The sequence below is a fragment of the Choristoneura fumiferana genome, chromosome 21 (genome assembly GCF_025370935.1).
Source record: "Choristoneura fumiferana chromosome 21, NRCan_CFum_1, whole genome shotgun sequence".
NCBI lineage: Eukaryota > Metazoa > Arthropoda > Insecta > Lepidoptera > Tortricidae > Choristoneura > Choristoneura fumiferana.
Window position 1 is genome coordinate 7,505,478 of NC_133492.1, and position 23,000 is coordinate 7,528,477.

General features: G+C 40.4%; 1 protein-coding gene across 2 annotated transcripts in view; it reads left to right on the forward strand.

Annotated features, from left to right (window-relative positions):
- LOC141439550 (protein groucho-like) overlaps positions 1 to 23,000 on the forward strand; it is a 62,526-nt gene that overhangs the window by 23,813 nt on the left and 15,713 nt on the right. The window contains exons 5-7 of one of the 2 annotated variants that reach the window (XM_074103840.1): positions 6,119 to 6,256; positions 14,944 to 15,142; positions 18,969 to 18,994. In XM_074103840.1, the coding sequence (XP_073959941.1) occupies positions 6,119 to 6,256; positions 14,944 to 15,142; positions 18,969 to 18,994 (363 nt within the window). The remainder of the gene's footprint in view (positions 1 to 6,118; positions 6,257 to 14,943; positions 15,143 to 18,968; positions 18,995 to 23,000) is intronic. The other variant, XM_074103841.1, reaches the window with a different exon arrangement.

Sequence of the window (23,000 nt, forward strand, 5' to 3'; positions counted from 1 at the left end):
CGATCGCTGGGCCCGATCCGGTTCTTAAAGTATCGAGGCGTTCGAACACCAATTATTTTAAGTAATTTATAATGCTGTCTACCAGTAGCACTTTGCTAGTGATAAATTGATGTGTTTTCTCATACATTATTTGTCTATCCGTGGTAGTGGATTTATTCTACTACTTTACCATGGACGTAAATAAATATTTAAACAGCTTTTAAGTAAGTTAAGTAGGTATGTATTATGATCTAAGTATCTAAACCGTTATTAATATTATAAGGTGCAATTAGAAAGCTATCCAACGAGGAGCGAGGACAGCGAGTAGTAATAGGCATCTGCTTTACATTATTGATGGCCGCCATATGCCCGCCATTCCGCCACTAATGTACCGCGACAGGCTATGTTTAAACAATTATTGCTCGGCGAATGCGATACGAATCGATGATAATGTTGGCCTCTGTCTGCTGCAATAATAGTCCATTTATCGACTCGACTGCTATTTCGCTGGAGGAATTATTTATTGCCGCGCCATAAGAGCGACCGCATCGTTCGCTTATAATACAATAGTGGCCTTTACGATCGGCTACAACGGTTTGTTTAATAAAGTGTAGAAACTTGGCGGGAGCGCTACGAGAAGATAACGTGCATAAAATAATTTATGAAACGGAGCTGGGAGCGTAATGAAGGACGAGACCACAATTTACTGGGGTGCGGCGTCCGGTTTAATTTCGTAAAACAATCGCGGTAAAACTTATCCGGGTGAAGTGGTCGGGACGGAAGAGTTCGCGAGTTCGCCGCCCGTCTCTTTCCCGGCAACCGACCCGTGGGCGTCACGTTGCCCCTTACGTAAAAGCATAAAACAATCCAACAATTTATTTCCCGACGCTTGAGCGTTTACGCCCGCTTATTGCCGCGGCATGTGCGAAAGCGTGAGCATTCGTTCTGGGAGGGAAGACAATAAATTGCACCACGTGGCGCCCGCGCCGCGCCGCGCCCCATTTAGGTCAGCCGCGGTCGCCGCATGCGTTGCATTACACTTGTAAGATAAAAGCGACGAGCACTTCTAATATCTGTCATTTGATAAGTACCTAACAAGTGCAACACATAACTTTATGTAGTGTTTAGTAGCGAGATAACAACGACACTTGCTGTACGTAAACTGTACCCGGCGCATTTTAATTTCCTAAATGAGTTCCGTTTTAATCATAAAAGCTTCTGCAGCCAGCGACTCCGATTAATTTAGATATGGAGCTTGAAATAGAGGGTAGTGCGGGGACAAATGGAGCGTCACCGCAGGCAAGATGCAGTTCCAGATTAAAAGCTCAACCGACTAAACCACGTGAAAATCGTGCAAAAAGAGGAGTCACCCGCGGCATTAGCGGATGAGTGTCGGAGCCATTAGTGCACCCCCGCACCACCCCCGCCCCCAAACCCAACGTTCCTCTTTTATTTCTCGCGCGGGGATGAACTCCTTAATGACAAACCGTACTATATCTTTTGTGGAGAGCTCGCAAAAGTACGTATTTTTGCGGCTCTTTTGTACGCCCGCTTTTATTCCGCCGCCCGTGGCTGCCGGTCTAGCTACCTATAATTATGAAGGTAGCGGTACAAATGGGACGAGATTTTTCGACTTAAGGTATAAGAATGTTTTAATTTGGAATTTGAAGTACGGTCTCTGTTTTTATTGAAATGTCGCGTAGGTGCCGACTGATGTAATGGGAACTCTACGCGATTATACACTCGTTTCGGTCGCAGCCGCCTACAAAGCCGTGAAATGTGCTCTCAATCACATTATCTACGCATCACGGATGATCCAACTCGAGCCATTATGGCTATAATAAATTTCACTTTGCATATTTATTAGGTCGACCAACTTAGCATAAATTCTACTTTGAAATGTTTAAGTTTTCAAGAAGAATAATATTCTTTCTTTTGAATTATGTATTTCAAATATGTAGTAACTTGACTGCAAGATAATTATTACTGCTCGTATAGTACTGAAGTTTTTCTGAATTATTTATGATATTAATTAGTTATACCTAGTAAATAATTTAGAAAGTATTTTACATGATTACGAAAAACCTAAACAAACAAAAGCATAACAACTGCACAGAGCTTAAAACATCTGTCTATAAGTAGTAAATCGCGTAATCTTGCAATAATCGCCATCAATACATCGATTTGCCTTACAAACAAAAGCGACTAAAACTCCTTTACTTTCAATCTCCGTTATATCAACCCAAGACGGTACGGAAAAGGAATTATGCGTTTATACCAGCTAAGTCAGTTTCTCACGCTCGGAGGGAAAGCCTAGGTCCCATTAAGGCAGTACACGATGTCAGTGCAGGCTTTGCCGTAGTCATCGAGAATGAAAATGTAATTTGCGGTAATTCGGGCGAGAGCTGCGGTGCCGTACCCGTGTCGCTTGCCGAGCAACCTTTGTATTTAAACTAATGATTATGTTAAAAATAACATGATCGTTTTAGCTATCGCGTTTCCAGTCGAAGAATAAAAATTTACTAGTTGAATCCGGTGAGAATTTTGAAAAGTCTCTTCTAATGCACCTACCTCCTCAACCGCACATTAAGGTATGACGCTTGACAAGTTCTAGTAGTGTAGGCTGTGTGTTTTTTGTCAGTCAATCACATTACTGTCTTGTAGGTGTAGATACTGGGGTAGTCACAATCACTGGTTAAATACGGAAATACTGGACAGTTTAACCTGTGATCATATTTTTTCTGTCCTCATCAATTTCAATTAGTGAGATCAGGCAGTCGTTGATTGTTGTGCTGACAACGCTCCAATTGAGAAGCAAGAACACGATGCAATGTGTATTCGAATTGATTTATGCTATATAATATGATATATTATATTAATTTATAATTAAATTAAGTAGCTTATAAATTATACAATAATTAACTCCGACATGAAAAAACATTTACCTAATGTATGTATTTCATTCCGTATCGACTTCATTCCGTTAGCTATATCGAAACAATTAATTAATATTTAACATAAATGAAACAGGCATTTAATTTATTCAGTTATTGCTTCAATAATAAATAATTATAAGTTTAGATGCTATTCCAGAAGGTAAAATGCAGATCCAATTGCATACCGGTTATAAACTGTCATTAAATAAATAAATAGTCCTCCATGTTAGTGTCTTTATTTTTACTACCGGTAGAAATTAACTTTATATGACGAACTAGCGGTCCTACGAACGTCTAAGACTCTTTTCTCATTATTTAAACTGCCACTATGTTGAATAAAGTTAAAGCAATAAAAGTTACAGATAAATTTATATACAAAGTTACCTTTACCTGCGAATTTACAAATATCGGTGTCTCGAAATCATCTGCAGGTGCGACATGTGTTTCCAAGTCCCCGTAACATCAAGGTTTTCTTTTAATGCCGACGACGAAATTTTAGCTAAATCAAAATAATAACAAGCCTAGTAAGGCCTATGTCCAACAGTGGACGTCCTAAGGCTGATATGATGATGATGATGGAAATAATAACTTAATAACAATGTGCAAACTCTCTGATTTCAATCAAACCATAGCCTTTCCTAGAACAACTGCAAAGACATAGCTAAAACTAGTTGTAGCATATGTGTAGCACAATAGCACCGAGTCGGAGCTATTCGACAGCATTCGAAACTGCAGATATTTGCAAACGAGTCTTGCTGCGCTTTGTACGACGCCATTTGTGGCTGCCTTGCAGGCGGCGGCGACTCACAGTCACAATTGTTCAGTATACCGTATACAACATCTGCATAATAGTACGTAATACAAGTACCAACATACCTATAATAGGAATTGTTAAAACTCTTAAATTTATATTGTTTGTTTTGAGCTGATATCTTATATAAACTTAATATAAATGGTGGAACTCTGCGTGTTTCAAACTTATGAACTAATTTCAATTCACTGAACATTAGGAGAAGAAAAAAACAATATGAATAGGATCCGCAGTGCCTGAAAATTCACTTTCTCGTACTCTAACAAGTTCAAAGAGCTAGATGACTAAATATAGCCGTTTGCAGGCCTCAAAATTTGTCACTTAATATCAGGCAATAATGGTAAAGTCGCCTTAAGAATCACGGTTATTTAAGTAAATTTACAAGCTAATACCTAACCAACAAAAAGTTGGAAAACCCCCGATTTTGTCACTTCAAAGTTCAATATCTCAAAAACGGCTGTACCGATTTTGATGAAACATGTCCAATAACCACCGCTAGAAACCCTTATTTCAAATAAAAAAACCGCATTCAAATTGATCCACCTGTTTAAGAGCTATGGTGCCGCAGACAGACACACACACACATAGTGGTCTAACTTATAACACCTCTCTTTTTGCGTCGCGGGTTAAAAATACTCTCACGGTAGTCCACATTAAACCAATGTCTATGCCAGCTATCCATCCAAACATCTGAAAGCATTAGCTATATCACAAGCTGCAAGTGCTACGAGGAACAAGTGACACAGACGCAGCTACAAACGGTCCGGCTATTTAGCGGAGCGGAATTGAAGTGCAATTTGCGGCTGCGACGCCAGCGACACCGTGCGATGCCCTTTGCTGCACCACACTTCGGCAGTCGACTGGTACGGACTATTCGGTGCTACGAAACGGACATAGAAATTACGATTTGGTGTTTGAATGTGGCAAAAATTTACTAAAAGATAAAGATTTTGGTCATGATTTTAATCTACCAAAAATGGAATATTTATTTGGTTTTGACAGATTTATCTTCTTATAGTTACTTGTTGATTTGGTAGTACTTATTCTTGAATATACAAAATATTTGAAAATAATTCAGAAATCTTTAATTTAACAGATGTTTGGGTAAATTTCAATATTTACAGGGGTGTTGTAAGTATTTTTCATAAAAACATGGTTGATATCGATTATTGAATATACCTACCTACCTATATTTTGTACGATTAATAATCTCAATGATTATAAGATTTACGCCTATCTACCCGTCTGCTAATCCGGGTTGCGACACTTAATCCGATTATGGTATGGGATTACAAAATGGGCAAAACCGATGATATAAATACTTTACAACACTGACATCGAGTATTCAATAACAATTTAATATCAGAAACAATGGCGGGTAATTCGAACAAAGTTATAAAATATGAAACGGCATCATGTTAAACGCGCTGACGACTTCGTGTTTACAAGGGTCATATTAAACGCATCATACTCCGTAGCCTCATTATGTTAATTCGTGCTCGATGCACCGCGGATCTGTGAATAAAATTATTGTGTATTTAAACGTAAAATACCCAACGGACAGAGCCATTCAATACGTGGCCGGCAAAAACGCTATTTATCATTTCCACCACGTACATATTGTTTATCGTGTTAATTGTATTTGTTATTCTACTATCCGATTAACTGTTTAACAAATCCGACATTGATGATGCTAGAATTTGTGTCTTTTAATACCATATTTACATAGAATAAAATGAAGCGAGCGAGACACCGGTGAGATGTTACGACATAGTTGTAAGTACGGCCTCTTCTCTACAAATATAGAGCTGGCTTTTGTTACGAACTAGAATCACCATAATTATTCTAATTTAGTTTAAAACCCTTTTAAGAAATGACTCGCATTCATAATAACAGCGACGCAGCAGGAATAACATAAATAAACAATTCAATTAAATAACGTTTTGGAATGTGGAAACATTTTCGTGTGACAATTTGTATGTAAAACATGTCCAGTTAGCGGTTAGTAATTTAGCCGATGACAGCTTTTATTGAATGTTAATGTCGTTATTATACCAAGAAATAGATCACTGAATTTAAATTGCTCTCAATCAATCGGTGGGACCGTTTAGACGTCATGTTTTTATTCATGTTATCGGAGCTATTTTATGGCTCCAAATTCGACTGCGTGATCTTCGTATTATAGTATTGTTGGCTTGGAAACATTTCGGAATTAATACCCAATAACGATTCGTCGTATCATAAAAATATCATGGAAGCTTGTTCGATCGGTATTTGATGCGACTTAACAATGGCCAATCAGGCTATGGACATGGATACATTTGCCATCAATACTTTACGGTTGGTGATCATGAACATACATTTAAACTAACTTTAATTATTTACTTTTCAGACGGAGATAGCAAAAAGGCTGAATGCGATAATAGCACAAATTCTACCGTTCCTGTCGCAAGAACACCAGCAGCAGGTGGCCACAGCGGTGGAGCGGGCGAAACAGGTCACTATGACAGAACTCAATGCCATCATTGGGGTAAGTAACACTGTTTTGACCCAGGCAACGAAACTGTTAGCCCTTGTTAAAACAGCTCTCAATACTGGCATTTGAAACTGGCAAACGTATCGATAGTTCCACCTCTATATAATCTAACAACGATCACGAAACAATGAAAACTTAATCGACGGAAGTATAACTAAGCAACCGGCCATTCTTGTAAAGCAAAAAATAGCAGTGAGCAATGGACTGTATAATCAACGCCCTGAGCTGAGCCTAAAACGTTATATTACGCTTAACATCGTTACCGCAACAAATTCACCGGTACCCACAGCATTTCATGCGAAACCGATTAAATCTACACGTGTCTTGTTTGCACAGCAGTAGGTCGGTTGTAAACGCGAGTGTGGAATGTTTAGCGACGCTGCCGGCCGCTGCGCTGTATGTGGCATCTGTCCAAACAGTCCATTCGTTGCTTAGTTATGCGACCGATTGCACGCATGAGCTGTGGCGTACAAGCCTGTCCTAACACAGCTAATGACATACTCATACACCTACTAATTATTAAAAGTAACACGACTTAGGAGACCAAATGAATGGAGCATGCATTGCCAAAGCTATAAATGCTTCAGCACAGGTAGCTAAAGGTACCGCGACACCAACGTAAAGTTGATGTTACAAAAGCGCCGCTTTCAACAGGTCGAAAGTTCGACGCTCGTTAATTAAACGATCTAAGACGAGTTGGCTACGAGCCAGAGGCGGGAGTTGATAAAATGACTACAAACTACCACGCCAACCAATTTATAAAGAAAATAATAATTTATTCTATTAATTTGTCTTGACGCGATGACCCCGTTGAATAATTATTAGTGCATGCCGAGCCATGTTTTACGGCTTTACACATGTGAAGCAGCCATTTGTCACATGCGTGGGCGAGGTAGGACGTGTATATCTGCCTAATGACTGCGCTGTTAGCATTAACATACGAGATGCTAACCACACCTTTCCAGGCGCGAATTAGAACCTGTCTTTAAATTGTCGTCCTAACTAATTTCACGATGCTCTAATTGTACTTTTTAGAGGATGCGTATCGTGAGGACTTCATCGCCGATCTATTATACTCCAGCTCGCGCGCATTCGCGCTCGGGTGCCAAGTCGTTAGTGCGACCTATTCTCGCGATGTGTTAACGCTTGGCATGTGTTAATGTAAATAGATACCTATCTATTAGTTTTGTAGATACGACGACTGAAATAAATCACTTTAAAGATAATGAGGGCGAAAATAAAGTGGTGGAAGTCACTCGACGCTCCGCCGTCTGTGGCCGAGAGACCGCCGCTGGCGCCGAGCCAACTCGATCGCACACATACGACATGTTACCACCTATATCCACTCATCTATCTCCTGTTATTTTTTAACGAACCTAAAACAAAACCTTCAGACTCATTAATTTGCTTGGCGCTATTTAAAATCATAATAGACCGCGTTTAAGATTAAATTAGCCAAAGATTTGCGTAACATTGTAGCTCGCAACATTTTGGCCTTTTATCAACAATTATATGAATTATTTACACGTATTCGCACATTTGATTCACAGAGTTACGGGCCAAAATAATGTTAAACCGTATCACAAATAACTCAAATAATTCCATAGGTAATTCTTTTTACGAGTCAACGATATGAAACATTCGATTTAAAAGAGCCTTTTGTGCCGCGTCTACCATTTAAAAATACCTTAAATATGAAAAAATATACTCGCCTTGGACCCCCCAAGTATTTGCAGTAGGTTCAACGCCCCCGACTTCGAGGATTTACCTATAGATTTACTGAACAGCTTTCAAGATACCGGCAAAACGCAATATCGTCTCCCCCCTATAAAATACTCTAATTTAAATAAAAAAGCTGCGCCACCTTCCGTATGTCGGTCCTTTTTTATTACGAACCTTTTTTATTTTTGGGTCAGCTAGGGATCAAAGGGGCTCTCCCCGGAGAGTGGCCGCCCGCCGCCCCGTCTGATTTGCGACGATTCCACCGCGCGCCGATTTGTGAAGAGGGAATACTCTTCAAATTGGGGACTCTGTTTGCCTGCCTATTAAAATCACTTACCGTCTTGCAGAGTGCTCCGTTTCCAAATTTAAACGTCTTGCTTTTGTTAAAGCTTTTGTTTACGATCCTCTTGTTTCCCTTTAGGTGCTTTTATATTTGTTACCGTTGACTTTAATCGTATTTCATTAAAATTATTTAGGATTCTTTTCGTATGAATTTTGCAGGTACAGTTATTAATTTATGTAATAGCGTCTTTCAGAGATGATTTTCTGTTGAACGGGTAACAAATAAAGCGGCTCTCGAGTTAGGAGTGGGGTAAGGTAGCGACAACGCGCGGTATAATGCGGAGGTGAGTGCGTGAATACGGCGACAATAAGTGCGGGTAGACAGCGGAGCAGAGGTCGCGCCGTCGGCGCTCCGTTATCGGCGGGCACATCATTTCTCGTTCTGATTTTATTCCGCGTCGCCGGCGTTTGAGGGGTGGCTCCCGACCTCGGAGGTAATAGCTTCCAGATTCTCGCACCCTCTCATGTTCACCTATACATGACACAAATGTTCACATTGAAACAATATTCACGTAACTTCTGCGGATCGATACGGCGACGTGCGGCTCCGTGTCACAGATACGCCACTAGAATCCGGTATCAAAGCTCTTTATGACTAATAACCTAATCACGATCGGCGATACGTTTATTTGTAATTGAAAATCCATATCTATGACAAGTAATTGCATGGAATAAACAAGTGTATTATGTGTCTCGTTTATGCAACATTATCTGGAGAGATAGGTAAGCAAACACGAGTGCTCGTGTAAATAGAGCGTATCTGTTTCCCCGTCGATGGCTCTATAAACAAGCGAGTCGTGAAAACATTTCTGTCTAGTTTACGTCGGTTCTCGCGCCCTCTGATAAAAATTACGACGGGAATAAATCGGGGCGAGGGGCGGGGGCGGCGGCGAGAGGGGAAACATGAATTTGTCATTTTTTCCGAGGCACGTTCGCGGGCGGGTGATAAATATTGCATGGGATCGTGTACTAGGTTCTCAGTATTTCTTGTGCGTCGTCTGCCGAGCTCCGCAGAGCCGCATTAACTTTTTCCCCGTCGCTTAGGCGGCTGCTTGTTTTTCAACGCGAGTGAGTTAGGGACCGGCCTGTCGTCGCTTCCAATGAAATTATGAAATCAGTTTTACGACTCATCCGGCTCACGAGTTTTTCTTTTGGCCAAGAATTTATTCATTCTGTTTCGGAGGAAAATGGCTTATGATTATTGTAAAATGTTCTACAAATATGAACAAACCCTATTAGTATAAGACATAAGAATAGGAAAACTAAACTGTTGTCATCGATTACCTAGGTACTAGTTAAATAAATATTGGTTTTTGATCAACACAGGCAAAGCAAACATGATTAATTTGATCATTAAACTCACTTGGCTTGTTGACTTCCTACTTCCGGTCTATGAACCTTCACGTTTTAAGGCACTATTTGTATTTAACTGTAAGTGATAAAAGCAATTATGTTGAAAGTGTAACATGTGTGTTGGCGTGGCATAGCGTCGCGTGATCCACCTCGGGGTTTCCTGTCTAATGGTGCGTTAGCTGCACCCCCTCCCCACGCCACCCCGTCTCAATAAACTACCCTCTTTGTAGCTTATGTCGTCGTTTTATGCCCTGTGTTCACGGGCGAGCGATTTAAGGCCCAATATCGATAGTTATCGACTCCGATACAATGGGGACGGACCTGAGTTACGCCGATATCAATGTTGTCATCCTTAATTCTTAGGCGATAGCCTGTTTTTTATTATTTATACAGGGTAGGATTCCTCTGCGAATATTTTATATTTATTCAAGTGAGTGGTTGTATCTGTAGATAGGAATAAGACCAATCTTTATACATTACGCAGTAGACTTAAAATAAATAGTGACTGATATAAAATAAGGTAAGAATGGTGTTTTGAGTTTGTATTATGTTTATGTTTTAAGCTTTTGAGATTCTCTCTCATAATTAATATCACCCGAGATTTAATCACGACTTTATACCTTATAAGAATTAAAAAAAAAAATAAGAAATTGCCTCGATCACATTGTCACAAGTAGACCTCCGCTTTTGATTAGACCCTTGTATGTTTGCCTGTCTTTTTAAACTTAAAAAAAACGGTCTGATTTTTATGCGAACTTCTGCCAAAAAGCTCATATTTATGGGTCATATCGGTGAAAGTAAATAAGAATATATACATTTTACTGTTATTTGCTATTGCATCATAACTCATAACGGCAACAGATGTAGCGTATTGCGCGCGTCACCTAGGTACTAGAGTTGCAACAGTCAATTACAACCGTCTAGCCCATCAGATCTCCACGATATATTTTAATTGCCAACAACTCCGGACGTCAATTGGCAAAATATACAGGCAATCAATCAATTATTTTAAAGCAGTTAGGCAATATCTTAATCCGTCTCCGGCAGACCGAGCCCCAAGCAATCGCTGATAATAGCACTTTAATGTGCTCTAACCACAAACTAACTGCTCTTAATTATTTGAGCGCGTTAGAATGGAAACTTTCCTCGTCTCCCGATAGCTTCTATTAAAACGTAACTAATTGTAGATTAATGATATAGAAACAGATTACCGGGCCACTTACGTTACTTAGCTCACTAATTGTTAAAGCAATAAAAATGCAATAAGCATTATTGTCTGATGAGTCGCTTTTACAATTATTGATATGTTGGAAACGTATTGCGTGACATCATGTTTTTAATTTGTAACATGTGTTCGTTAGCGTTTATTTTCGGAGTTATCGTGTATTTTAACATCTGAGCACTCGTTTGACGTAAACAAATAACGAGGTTGAAAAAAGTAGCTTGTATTTAATATAATATAACGATGAACATTGTTGCATTGCGTGTGTCGTAACATAAAACCTTTTACCATCGATGTTTTTAAAGATCATTAGGAGGTAGGTACTTACCTATACACCCTTAAAATAATTAATATGATTAATAAAAAGTCTTCAAATTAGTCCATCCATCCAACAGGATGCTCTAGATACAAAGACGTATGTACCAACCAATAGAAATTATTCAAACCAACTAAGTTCTGAAATGACCCTTCCTTTTATAACACGGTGTATTTGCTATTTTGTAACAGATTGATAGGCACAGCGACAGACAAAAAATAGGCAAAAGCTTAAAAAATAACACTTTTGTGTAGGTTAAAAGCATCGTTATTTTCGAGGCAGATATTTTTCAAGCAAAAATCTGTGCTTTTCGCGGCGGTATCCATTTATAAATGGAGAGTAATCCCGAGGAGACACAGCCAGCTAATGCGGTGTGAAGCTCGCACCGCGGCTCAACCCAACATTTTTCTCATCACAAATTCTACTTTATGTTCAATTCAAATTCCTGCGAGGCCTACATTCCTCCCACCCACATTTAAAACGTCTTAGAGATCTTGTGAATTTTCATTATATTCGCTCACGTCTGAATAGCATATTGATTCGTTCAAGAGACGCAGTGGGTTTTGATAGGCTTCATATTGTTTATTAATTTATTGACTTGTGTGACCTTTTGCCATTCTATGAATTTACGGTTTCACTGTCACATGCTTGGATATAATTGCATAGATTTGCTAACTAAGCATTGATTGAAATCTAGCATATAATGATCACAATCCACCTCTTGGCGGCTAAAAATCTCATCTAACTTCTGTTCGTAATATAAAGTGACAAACAGCACAGTTCGTTAAAGATAAGCAAACGTCGTTAAGAGGAACAAGTTTTAATCTTCGAGCTCTATCGTCGTTATTAATCAAATTAATTAATCACGCCTTAGTATGCGGCGAAAATAATGCGAGTTACAAATCCGCTGTCATTCATGACAAACAAACAATCAAGGAGGCACTACTGCCACCCACCACCATATAAATAAACCGCTTCTAGTCAACAAGTCTTTGCCCCAAAACATAATATAAACATTATGGTACTAAACATACACATTCAGATTTCAATTAATATTACGTCGAAGTTTCATTACGAACAATGCCCTCAGGCATTATATGATGGCATACCTACTCCTCCGGCGATGAAATGTTTTGCCGAATGCCCTTTGTTATGCGATATTTATAAAATATCTATAGAAATAAGCGGCTACCTTAGATTAAAAACAAAGGTTAACGAAGGCTCGCGTAGTAAGACAGCTAGGTAACATTTACGAATTATGTCGAATTAAATCATTACAGCTAGACGGGGTATCGGTATGTTATTTTAAGTAGCGCACGTATCTATAGATAGGTATCTTGCACGACGTATGGCCTTTAGTTATGTTACGTTTCTTTGACGTGTGACTAATGTCATTCTATTAACTAAAAGGGTTCATCAACATTAGGTATTCTGTAATACTCGTATGTAGTCATTTTAACTAAAACATAATGGGAAGGGTAATTTACCCAGTCTATTGCTGGCTACTGACAGTGTCGGGTGCCGACAGGATCGTCACGAGCGGTAATTACCGGCTTTGTTTGTATAATTCCTACCCAGTACCGCGGCCCACGCCTGATTAGGATGCAGCGGACGTCTAATAGAGCTAGGTGAATGCCTGACCTGAGAATTTTATTAGAGATTATGCGCTTTTGTTGGATGGGTGACCTGTTTCAATTAAAAGTGCTGTTGACATACCTATTATTTTATACCTAGTGCTGTTGAGGTTTAAAGTACCACTCTAATCCGACTTCCGATACGATATACGAGTACCGATTCAGTAAATAGCAAAGAACATTGCTAACCATTTTATTGATAGCGAACGCTTGTCGTGTATCAAGTAGAAGTTAGTATTTAAAATGGATTAAAACGTTAATTTCCTAAGTCCCCGGGGACCCAAACGTGAATCAAAAACATAATACGAATTAAAAAATCCCCTTTTGTAGGAAAGCACTCCAGCTAAGTGGCGCTCGCCACCTTTTGACACACAATAAATCACAGCCGTGAGCGGCCAATAAAAAATATGTTCCACCCTCGGCGAAAATCCAATTAATTTTCGGCCGCTAAAAAAGAACGTGCTCGTCCGACCAGAAAAAGCTTGGCGAGTCGAGCGAGGGAGAGCGCGTTGGGCCGGCGGACGCGGGCGCGGGCGCGGACGCGAGCGCGGGCGAACAGAGGGCGGCCGACCGCTCGCAGTGTATAATAATAACGTTAAACGAGACAAGATAGGAACGGGAAGCGCGGGAAAACGGGAAAAGTGGAAAAAGGGGAATAATGGAGAAGGAGTAATCAATTTCGCTCAGTCGCCGCCGCCGGCGGAGCTCTCATTTAAAATTTAAAATATCGCGGCTCGCAGGGGGCCCATGGAGGACTTTTAATTTGGCCCGGCTCCGTTTAAAAATGCACGACGCTCTGCGGTGACACATCAATTCACTTTGACTGTCGGCACCTCTAACTAGAATGCATTTTTACTTTAATCACAGAGCTAATTTGTGAGTGAAACTCATGCATAAATTTGGTTTCAGGAAGATGATCTACGGAATGAATTTGCCGCCAGAGCTCTATCATTATGTTATATCTAGCTACGAAATTTGGCACCCGCGCCCGGGGTCAAACGAAATTACTTAATTCAATGCCTTCTTTCCGTGAATTTAAATGCAGCGTTAACGTTAAATTACTTATTTAAAAATATGAACTACTTAACCGGCAACTACCGCCTCTGAAGAAGTATTTATTTTTATTTGATGTACCTAGTTTGCTGTCAGTTCCTTTTAATGTTATATGTAATAGTAACTTACCTAACCTACTACATACTCTTTAAACAGATTTCTAATATCTGTGACTGCTCATACTAGTAAAAAAAAAGTTAAATGTCCAATTGTACCAATAGCCGCTGCATTCAAAACTAATCTAATACAATGTACGTTCGTACTAGATAGAGTCCGAAAATATAATGTAGAGTAGAAAACAAATGAGAAAGAAAGTAAGTAAGTAAGAGAAAAAAGTGCCTTATTTATGACGACACAATAGACATTTGCGCCCTTATTTAATTATTTTATACTCTTTTTGTTGCATCTTACCGGACACAAAAATAACAATAATAGAATTTGTATTTCTTGATTTTAGTAGGTACCCTTAAAATTGTATTATACCTTTATACCTACCCTTAAAATTATATTATGGTACGCGACTTTAACTATAACATAAGTTTTAATCACCTGCAACCTTTTAACCTTGCTCTTTCCTTGCTCGGTAGGTGAAAAGCAAATTAAAAGGGTTGGTCATTATATAGACCTAGGCGTGCATTGGGTCTATTCTACGGTAGGCAGCGTCTGCTGTGGGAGATGTGGGGCCACGTTCTGCTGTGCAAACTAGCGCTACCTACCCTGAAATTTATTTAATCGTATATATGGCATACCTATATTTGAATCGGACACAATTGCATGGCTCAATACCCTGAATTTTGTCATTTAGCACGTTGTATCATTATTGTTTTATATTCTGTAACATAATATTATAAGCCTAGCTTGAAATTGATCCAATGCACGCCTGTTCCGCAAAGTAACGCCTGAATCCACCAACTAACCTTAGATTCGTCGTTTCGCAGCAACAACGGCCAACATACCTTGAAATCGACCCATTGCACGCCTATGGACCTCCGCAAAGTAACGCCTGAATCCACCAACTAACCTAAGTATCCTATCGCAGCAACAACGACCAGACCTCCCGCGGCTGCTTCAGCAGATGCACGCAGCGCACCTTCCCACGCACGGGGCGCCGCCGCTGCCGCTGCTGGGGCAGGGTGCGCTACCCCCCGCCGGCCTGCTGGGGCTCGGCGTGCCCCACCACCCCCTCTCCGTGCTGGCCAAGCCTCCGGACCTGCATCGCCCTGACGACAAAGGGAATGGTAAGCTTGATGAACTACCAACTTTGAACTTACTCTTACCATAATGCGATAGCCACCGTGTGCACTGTCTCCCCCACTTCCACTTGAATCAACACATGTAAATTAAACAAACACTCAAAGCTAAATGCTGACACGTTTCGATTCTTTAAGATTTCATTTTCAAATCATAAACGAGAACACAATTCTAAACATAAACTTTGCAACGTCATCAGATGATCAACAATCCTTTGCTTATATCCACTAGTTCCTTAGAGCACTTCTACTCTCTTCTTCTTCTTTTTTTTCTTACCAGACTATGGGCTCACATTGTATTGGATATAATATGCAGTTTCGTTGTGAGTGTTATGATTCAGCTACGTAGCATCTCCTGGATGCTACTAACCCTTTATCTACTAACATATGTACTAAAATCTCCCGTTATAAAACTAAGGGCGCGACGTCTCTGTAGATAAGTGTGAAATATGGACCTAATCTTTAAAAGGACCAGCATTGCTATACAGCACGGAAATACTTCCAGCATCTTTGCTACTATATGCCGCGGGAGCCTTATGTATTTTTTTCCAATTTAGGTTTAGTTGTTAGATGCTTTTCTGTTATATTTAATTTAGTTCAGGCACTAATTTAATTAATTTCCTTTGAGAAAAACTCATTACTATTGAAACTCATTAGGGGAGGGCTATGTTCAGCAATGGATGTCTTTCGACTGATATTGGTGATGAATAAAATGTGTCTTAGGCTATCGGATTGCCATCTTAAAATCACAATAACCCCGTTGATCTAAATGCGAATTATACTTGCATTATCACCAATCGAGTCAAAAGATCATGTACTTATAATATTATCGTATTGTAGTATAGTTAGCGAGGCGCGGTGTTTGCGCGGCCGGTGTTTGCCGCGGGGCTCGGGACTATTAGCGCCCGCCGCGGCTGCCGTCTCCAATCCCACTACTGTTTCAATATTTACCGGCTTCGAGAGGCTTTTTCAACTCACTGTTTGCGTGTTTTCGGATCGCTGACGGCTATATGGCTCGCCCGATATTGCTTTGAGAGTATGAAAGAGTCACTTCTCCGAATTGAAGCTACTTGTCAATGTTTGTATAGAATAAGTCAATAGAGGTCGTGAAGCTTTGAAACATGTTTCGATCCGACCGTAATAATGGCAACGGTAAGCTTTAGGCGTGCAGCAGTCGCTATAGTTTCCGTTGTAATATTATTCATACAAACAATGGGGAGCGGAGCAGAGGTGCGGTTTTACTGTAGCGCGAATAATCCAGGCACGCGGGGCGAGCGCGCCGCAAATGAAAATGTAACACAGAAATGGATTTGGAAGCCGCCCGTCGCTCCGGTTAATTACAAAAGCAAGCGGTAATCTGCGCTCCGGGATGTTCCGGCTTAGCGCCCCCCGCCCCGCGCGCCCCCGCCTGCCACTTCCCCGGCTAATTTGTGCCATTATCGGTGTACTGATGTAAGAGTTACCGCGCAGGTGCCCCCCTCCGCCCCCTACCCGCGCTCAATTAATTATTCCTTGCTGGTGTGAGCGTCGCGTGTTTTAGTCAATTAGTAACGTAATTTTGCGGGTGACTTGAGTGTATGCGGTCGCGAACCGACTCAGCCGCCGCGTTTTAATGCTCACTAAATTACATGGATTAAAATAAATAAGTATCTAACTTGCTGCCGTCGTCGCTCTTAACTAAATACTAAAAGCTTTATTACTGTGAAATATTTGACAGCAAGATACCCGACGACCTATAATTTTTACCTTATTATGGAACCAATTGTAAACTACAAAATCTAACATTAACGAGTCATTAACGCACGATTAGTTGTATTATAATAATTGTCTGTGCGCGGCACGCATTCATTATCTAACGTACGGACAGACGGGACGCTAACTGCCACAGCTCGTGATACCGTGGCCAATAATTGAGGCTATTGCATTTAAATTAATTGTAGCGATGCATGCACTAATACTCCTTATGTTGCAGTACAGTACAAATGTACGTGTATGGTGCATGGTAATGGGATTGCGCTGGCAATTGCTTCGCTCACAAACTGAGGCGATGTATTAAATGCCTTTGACGTGCACGTACATAGTGCTCCGTTGTTTCATATAATTGCCGCAGCGATGCAAAAGACCTCGTTGCTGGTCCAGTTAACAAAACAAGTGCGTTCATCGAATAATAAGACAGCACTGAAAATTAGTAGTTATTGTTAATGAGTAAGAAAAGAAAGCTATCTAACTAGTGATTTGGTTTTTTGAATTTCCTGACACACATGGTCCCTAAGGTACCTTTGTTGTTTAATACAACAGTGTCTGAAAAATATATACTTACTTTCTAATATATTTTTTGTAGTTTTAAATTTCAACTCAACCGTAATACCGTCAATGAAGTTAATTTTGTATTTCCGTCATAATTAAGGTGAACAGTTTTAATTGAACCTACCTATACTTTTTCGTTTTTATAGACATTTATTCGTATGTATACACACCACGTTGATTGATAGGTACTCGTCGAGAGCTAATTCGAGAAGCAAGTCGCGATGCAGACGAAGTGCCCGGGTACAATGCACCACACGTGACCTGACTCCGCGCGAGCCGCATTAGTATTCCCCACGAACCTGTGTACGTTCTATTGCGCCCACTGTAAAGTTAGGAATAAAATAATTATTAGGTTAGGTTGGCGAGGGCGCTCTAAGTTGGTTTGTACATTAACTCGGCTATTGCTTTTGAAGAGATTAGAGAACGAAGTTAAGTGCTACAGTTTAGATTTACAAGAATACAAAATGTGTTAGTTCAGATCTCGCAGTTACTTAGAAACACAATTCTATAATAGTATTATAAGTCGTATTTTATCTCAAAAGAAGATGCGAAACGGCTACCTTTAATACATTCGTCTTTGAAGTACCTTTAGAGCTCTCGAGATCATAATATTGCATTATCTGGCCTAACCGTATTGGTTGGAAAAGGTTTGGTAATTATATTAGCGTGCCCCTACATCGTGGTTAACTTTCTTCCGAGGGCTCCGTAGGCATCTGACAAGTTCGTGAGGCGGGACCGGCCTCCATTACCGCACATTCTACAACTTCGAGAGTATTTTGCGACAACTTCTATCGAAACTTCGTAAATAACTAAGTGATATACTTAAAACAACAAAAAGTAACGAGACTTACCCCCTTATTCATAAACGACAATTAAACCTATTTTAGTTAAAATGCCGCTAAAATTCGTTTGTCCTTATCTGTCACTTCGACATTTGTATTCGTTAGAAAGGGACAAAGCATTTGTTAGTTAACATAGGCTTGTTAAGTTTTATGAATAAGGGGGTTAAACTTTACTTTACCTATTTATATCCAAATAGTTCTTACATTATTGAGTATAAAAACAATATCCAAGTGGGAAACAACATTGTCATATCATATATTATTTACTAGACATGAAACCACTGGTTTCAAACCAGCTCCATTCCCTTTTAATTTAGCAGTAGGAACAGCTTTATGAGTGTCATTATAATAATTGCTATTAGAAAGTTCACCGCATTAATAGTATGAGTTTCGTGGGTGGCAACCCTACTGGGGGATGCGTGACGCGACGACAGCCTCTGCAATATTCATAGAGCACTTTACACCCGGACCTGCGACCCGCCTCAATTTATACCCGGCTACGCGGATCGCCGAGATTATACCTACCCGGAAAGTATCCGCTTTATAATACGTTTCAATTTCACCTCTCCAACACTTTATAAATACCCTTCCGGAGGAAATACTTGCCATGACATGACTCGTCTTTTTTTCTGCCCATTTTTAACCGGAATTCTATCTGTTTACAGGTATCAGCTCAGCAGAGGAGAGGCATGTGAGTACAAACCTTTTTATTTTACCAATTTAGCCGGGGTTGTAAAATATTTCGACGTCAAAAGTTTGCTTTGAAAAATTTCCAACAGGCGTTCCCGCTTTTTCCATTTGGGAATGCGAACGTGGAGTGTTTCGCTCGAACACGCTGATTTCATAACACGGTTCTGACTGAAATAAGTAGGTGGTGCAGTGCAAGTACACGCCACACCCTGCTCTAGGGTTCGCACAAACACAAACTCGTAAAAATTTAAACCGTGGGTGCAATCATCACAATTAATAATGATCCTGTTACTTAATATCTCTCAAACAAAGCGAATTTCATGTTTCGAACAGATTTAGGTACTTTTGACAGTTTGTTGGAGTCAAATAGAAGTGTCCTGGCGCGCTTTGGTGGCGTAGCGAGGTGTTGTGAATGTCGGGTATCGTGTTACCACGGCACGGTGGGGGTGGACCCCCCCCCCTGTTGTTGTGCTCGGTTGAACGCGGCACACCGCACAGATGTACCACCGCTGCCACCACTCGCAACTCCAAACGAAATGCATGCGAATCGATCCGTGCCTCTACTTTATAACATTGTCTTTGTTCACCTAACCTACTTCTGTCGGAACGTCCCACAAATCTTTCGTTTTGACGTTCCGATTTCAATTCTATTCCGTTTTCAGTGAAAATACAAACAACTCGTAACCTTAATGCATTCTGTCGGTACAATTTTTCACTGCCGACCCATTAACCACGACCGCGTTCATTCGCGAATACAATGAAACTGTAAAAAAAATACACGATACGAAGATTTAGTTAGTATAGTAAGTCTCAGCAAGTTTAGTAAGCTAGTCGGAAAAGTGGACTTTAGAAGTTGAGAGCGGCAGTTACCCGGTGTGACCCGGATCGGTGTCGCAGCGCACGGAGCCGGCGATCTGTGCAAACGGCGGCGAGCTGAGTAATGCACGGACGCGCCTTACAATTTGAAGTGAGGGTGGCTGGGGCCGGGCGGGGGAACTGCACTCCGTAATAAAGTTTACATAAACCGAGCGCGTCTTGGCTGCGGCGAGGGGGCGTCAGGTTACACTCCTGCCGCGCCCTTCGGCCGGCGAATGTTTTTACTGGAATCACGCCGCTGACACACTGTTGCAGCCGGCTTCTGTTTATTGGCAAACACCGCTCGCTCCGTGTTTGATTTCTCCATACGTAAATTTGCAGTTTATGCAGCAACATTGTATTGAAAACGGTTGTATTCTTTAAAAACAACACTTCGCTGCAATATGCCAGCTTTTAGAACAATGTTAAAAGATTTCAAGTTAAATCGTGAACATTTATTCTGCTCTACTCAATTTACTTACTTAGGTACTCTTCAATTGTATCAAGTACTAATTTCAATTACTTAGGTAATTGAGTAGGCTATGACAGGACCCAAAGTAATTTTGTTAAATTTAACCGTATAATTTCACTCGCTATACCTCCTTGCGGAAACTCCTTAAAATCTCCCAATATAATCAAGGTTAGGATGGTTACGTCTGGCAATTTACACCGACGTGAAATTGAGCAGCGGCCTCCAGCCTAACAGGGCGAACCTTCCACAATCTCATTTGGGTAGCATAATAACCGCGGATTTATTTCCGCCGCCCGTTCATTCGCTCTCAAATCGCGCCTAATATTCAATTTGGACGCCCGAACCACACAAAAACTGCTCGGAGCCGGTTCATTACGCCGCGCATCTCGCCTCTTCATCCTCCTCACCTTATCTAAGCCACTCGCGACACCCGTGCCACCCACCCCACCCAGCGCCGCTTCGAGTGGAAAACTCACAGGGCGAGGGCCGCTCAACCTTGTTTAGCATTCTCCTCGACTTCTTTATTTAATAGATGATGAAAAAATCCCGGTCCGAATAAATTTGCGTTTGTTCTTCGACATGCCTCAGTCGGTGCGTGTTTGAAGGTGCGCTTCTTTAATTAAAGCGTCAGCGGTGCGTGTAAATGTGACGTCCGTGCTGCGATATGGACCGGCGCCCTTCATTAAAACATTAAAGCAGAATTCAGAGAAGGCGCATTTGTAGCCAGTGACAACCCTAGCGCGTCATGTTTACGCGCGGTAGAACAGCGCGACACAACCCTCGCAATTTATCGCCCCAGACTTTTCTTAATTGGAAGAAATGGCCACTTGTAATTATTAAGACGCCGTAAAGTGAAACAGATTGCGCGGTAGTCGTCTCCGCGGCAGTTCAGAGTTTACTCTTTTGCCTTTTCCTTACATTTGATATCGGAACCTACCTACTAAAATGTTTACGTAGTATTTTATACCATCGGAGTTTATTTTTTTCGTTGATGTTTATTACCATTTGTTTTACGAGACGATCTTTTGTATTCACATTGCGTTTCAGATTGCTTTTATCTTATCTTATTAATCAAATGTAGCATTCAAAGCAATAAACGTTCGTTGTGGTACCGGTTTGTATTGAGTGAAACCATCTGATAAAGCTTGGCATGCCTCGCGTAGATATCGATGTGGCATATGCATCCGAGGGCATAAGGCCGGCAGCTTTGCCACCAATACCGCACACAAATAGCAGAGCAGCCAAACAACACTAAACTCTCTCAACACCCGGCGAGCTATAAAACTTAATTAAGTGTGAGATAAAAGAGGCAGATAACTTCCCTATTTACGTTTACTAATATTATAAAAGAACATCGTTTTTTTGTGCGTGAGCGCGTGAGAGCATCAGATTGTTTGCGTTACCTTTTTAACGGTTTATTTCCTTGTTCTAATTAATAAATATAGCACAATTTAATTTGGAAATACCTACTTGTAAGTATGCGACAGAGCTAGTCACAAAAGTGTGAAGTAAAAATCTGAATTACCGAACTAAATCAATGAACCTTTTAAGGGAGAAGTTCGACTTTGTACATAATATGTTTCTCTTTTTATTTGTTAATTTCATGTGTTTGATGTACAATAAGGAGTCATACATACCTACATATATGGCTGTTTGTTTAGCGATATTGATGGTCTAAGAGTACATAGCTAGCTATTAGCGATAAAATACAAATACTATTGAAACGGAACTACCGCCGAACGTTTCAAGTCGTTGACATCTCATAACGAGCATATTGGTTGAACGGGTTTAACCTAAGTTCGCGTACGTTCTGTGTGCTCGCATTAATCTATTTAGCAGCGTTGCAGATACATTTGGATTATGCTCAGCGAGGTGATCGCCTCGGCGCGGGGCGGAGACATCTAATGCTCGAGCCGAACAGCGCTAATCTTCTTACTCCTCAGTCTTGATACAGAATAACAGATTATTACGTCGGTGCATCCCGACAGATTATCTATCTCCGTATCCCTGTATAGTCACGGATTTACGTCTTGCTTAAGTTTATAATTACCATGCAGCGGAGAGTAAATCATGACGCGGTAACACTTTCCCTGGCAATAAATGCCTTAATTAGTTGGTAACAGGTCTATTAAGGAATTTTACGCTTATTTAAGCTTTGTACGTTCAATTTTAAACGAGCTTTTACGATGGAGTAAGTTAATTATAATTAATAATGAGAAACAGAAGAGCACCGCAGAATACAGTGTGTTACCAGCTTTTTTTAAGGGAGGTTAAAGTAATGTATTTCTTTAACTTAACCATGACATTAATTTAATTAATAAACTAAAATTCAGACTTTGTCAACTTTCTAAAAAAAAATTGCCAGCAATGTACAGCGAAGTAAATTGACAAGTAAGCTTAAATGACAGCCGACAGATACTTTAATTCTTACTTGTTAATTTACTTTGTTGTACATTGTTGGCAATTATAATTTTATTAGAAAGTTAACAAAGTCTGAATTTTTGGTTATTTAATTATAAATATACGTTACTTTAACCTCCCTTAAAAAAGCCTGGCTGCCGTTAACACACTGTATAACTAAAAAAATCAATTACAAATGATCTGAACGAAAGCAGTTTGTTAATAACGTTATTATTATATCGAGTTAAGAAGTGAGCTCCACGAAGGTAGATCGTGCGGT